We start from the raw sequence: 3245 nt of genomic DNA on the forward strand, positions 1-3245 counted from the left end.
GAGTTTTAAATGATCGAATTTATTGGCATATGTGTTTCGGGAATTTAGGTATAGTAAAGTAATATTATTAACATACATGTTTAATCAACACATTGTTTTACATTATAAAATAATCATAATTAAATAAAAAGTACAATTTATTTAAAAATTTTTATCTACATCTACATTTTTATCTACAAAAGATGTTCAATGTGTCCACCGTTAACTTCAATGCACTTTTCCATACGACGATGTAATAAACCCCAAGTTTTTTCCAACAAATTTGGTGTTTGACGAATGATATCAGCTACATTATTGATTCTCATCAAAAGTTCATTTCTATTATTCACCTCTTTGGCATAAACTTGTTCCTTCATAAAACCCCATAAGAAAAAATCACATGGGTTAAAATCAGGACTGTGAGGTGGCCATATTATGTCTGGACGATATTGAGCGTTGTTTCCAGCTTCTCTACCAATAATTTTGTCAGGGAATAGTGCAATTGCTGTCGGACTGCATTTGTATGATGTGGAGGTGCGCCATCTAACATGAACCACATTGTCTCTTGTTCTTCCAATGGTACGTTCTCTAATAGTACCGGAAGCTGATGCACAATAAAATATAAAAATCCTTGACCATTTAACCTAGCTGGTAATTCATGTGGGCCTAATAAAGTATTTCCCACTAATCCACACCAGATATTTATGCTAAATTTGTACTGGGAACCCCTTATACGAATAGCGTGTGGATTTTCTTCAGACCACAAATGCGATCTGTGTTGATTAAAAATCCCATCTTTTGTAAAAACAGCCTCGTCAGTAAATAAGATATTTTTTAAAAAATTTGGATTCATTGCAATTTTACTAATAATTGTTTGTGAAAAAATCAACCTAGCAGGATAGTCATGTGGTAATAGTTTTTGAACTCGTTGTCGATGATAAGGGCGCATGTGATTTTGGTGTAATATTCTCAATACTACTGATGGAGAAATCCCAGTTCTTAAGGCTATGCGTCGGACACTAAGTTCCGGATCCTCATGTACTAAATCAAGTACCAATTCTTCATTCGCTACATTACGTACAAATCTCGGGCGTCCAAGTTCATTCACAGGTCTCGCGTTACCTTTAAAAAGACAACATTTTTTAATATTATGTTTATGTAAGTGTAGAATGTACTTATTTAAAATGTCATATTTGTTTAGAATTATTACCAGTTTCACTCAGACGATGATAAGCTGTTAAAGAAGTATTTGGTCGAGGTACTCTGCGCTGAGGAAATCGTTCTGCCCATAACATAATTGCAAGATTTCCATTTCCATCAGCTAAACCTATAGTCACAATCAATAAACAAATAAATAGTTTGTTTCGTATAACATGTCGGTTACGACAACTTAAAATAGTTACACTGGTATGTTTTGTGATAAAGTAAAATACCAAGAGTTTTTAATAAAATAAATCACCAATGGGTGATATTAGTTAAATACTAAAACTAATTAATTAAATTAATTAGTACATACCCAAAATAAAAACCATGTCTGCATATTCAATGTTTGTGTACGCCATTGCGCAAAAATCAAAATTTAAATTTAAATCTGTAAATGTTAAAAATAAATATTAATATTTTAATTGTCGTGCAATGACAAGTATTGGACTGAGCTCTAATCAGACCAACTAATGTTCATCATGTACTCTGTAAGGAGTATGGTCAATTCAATATTAACGATAAAAGTATAATATTAGGTATTCACTAATAAATAATAATAAAATAGTATAAAATAAAATGTTTATCTTATCGAGACTAAATAATTATGTTAGGTACTGTGATATCCAAAAACTGGAATTTCAGTATAAACACACAAATTGGTAGTTTTTTTTATCTCTAACTATTATAACTTTATAAAGTGAAAAGTTATTTAATAAAGGTATGCTAGTAAATTTGATAGTTTAAAACTCTGCTAACCCTAATTTTGTTATTATTTCATATTTTTTATTAGTCGACAATGTAAAACAATGTGTTAATAATTAATCGTGTATTATCAATGACAACAAATAATTATCACCACTGGTTATCTTGCAGTATTCTCATACAAATCGATGTGTCGCACGACTTTTTTTTTAGTTGGCGATTCGAGCAGGAAAAACGAGCGACAAGCGCAAAAATGATGTAATATCTCGATTCGTATGAGAATTTTGCAAAAAGTACGACTAGAGTGTTTATTTTTACATTCAAGATAATATTCTAAAAATAAATTTAAAAAACCCAGATTTTGAAGTTAGAAAAAAAATTCTAAAAAAATCTTCATTGTGGCATCACAGTGAGTATACGTATACTAATTACCTCACACACTTCAGAGACACCCTGTATATAATCTCAGATTCGCATAGAACTTTTAAATATGTGTCACATGAAAATATTATTATATGACAGTTTGGATCATTAAAAATTGCTCATTGAGGTCCGTTTTCAAATCTAAATTCCTTATACTATTTTGCAATTCTTCCATTGTTTTTGGTAATGGTGGCACCATTTTTCTACGGGCGTTATAAATATTTCGTCGAACTAGTGATATATCATCGGTAGTGATGGTTTGTAAATTAGATATATTTTCAGAAATTTCAGTCTTACTTGGTTTAGTATACAGATTTTCCACAGCTTTTCTCTTACATCCATTTGAAAACATTTTTCTGTCTATACTTGGTTGATCATGCCCGTTATGTACATTTACAATTTCAACTATTTCTACAATAATTTCTGTAGAAGTATACACTTTTGCAGTGCAAGTTCTGACAGTACAACGCCATCGTACTGAAGCATTTTTCGATTCATGAACTTTTCGATACGTAAAATTTGCAAATAATAATAAATCTTTGCCTCTGGTACTTTTAATAATTTCACCAATATTTGTACTATTTTCCATTACTTATACTCTTATAAAATATTGAAATTTGAAAATGTGAACGCACACGCGATTTATATCGGACTAACTGTAAATATCACGATTCGCGGCATTGCTGTTCAATATTAACAATAATATTATGTAACAATACATTGATAATTTTCGTTAGATTAGACGTAATTGATCTCCGATTACGTCTAATAGAGACGTATTATTGTATATCCTATGCGATATCAGTAAATTTTTCTGCTGGTAAATTCCAACAATATTGAAGTTAAAAGTGTGGCGCAAATTACATATTCCATTTCGTTTTCTGTCGTGGCGCAAATTACCAAAATGAATTTGTATATGAGGCGCAAAATACATGTTA

The 3245-nt window shown here is 30.7% G+C and overlaps 1 protein-coding gene across 1 annotated transcript; it reads right to left on the reverse strand.

Annotated features, from left to right (window-relative positions):
* Positions 1 to 404: 404 nt before the first annotated feature.
* On the reverse strand, positions 405 to 2978 carry LOC111030441. Its single transcript, XM_022309930.1, has 4 exons — positions 2605 to 2978; positions 1496 to 1570; positions 1190 to 1306; positions 405 to 1101 (listed from the first exon to the last, which is right to left on the reverse strand). Exons 1-4 carry the CDS (start codon positions 2894 to 2896, stop codon positions 413 to 415), a joined length of 1173 nt encoding a protein of 390 aa, XP_022165622.1. The 5' UTR covers positions 2897 to 2978; the 3' UTR covers positions 405 to 412.
* Positions 2979 to 3245: the final 267 nt, after the last annotated feature.

This window comes from Myzus persicae, unplaced genomic scaffold (assembly GCF_001856785.1).
Source record: "Myzus persicae strain clone G006 unplaced genomic scaffold, MPER_G0061.0, whole genome shotgun sequence".
Lineage (NCBI taxonomy): Eukaryota > Metazoa > Arthropoda > Insecta > Hemiptera > Aphididae > Myzus > Myzus persicae.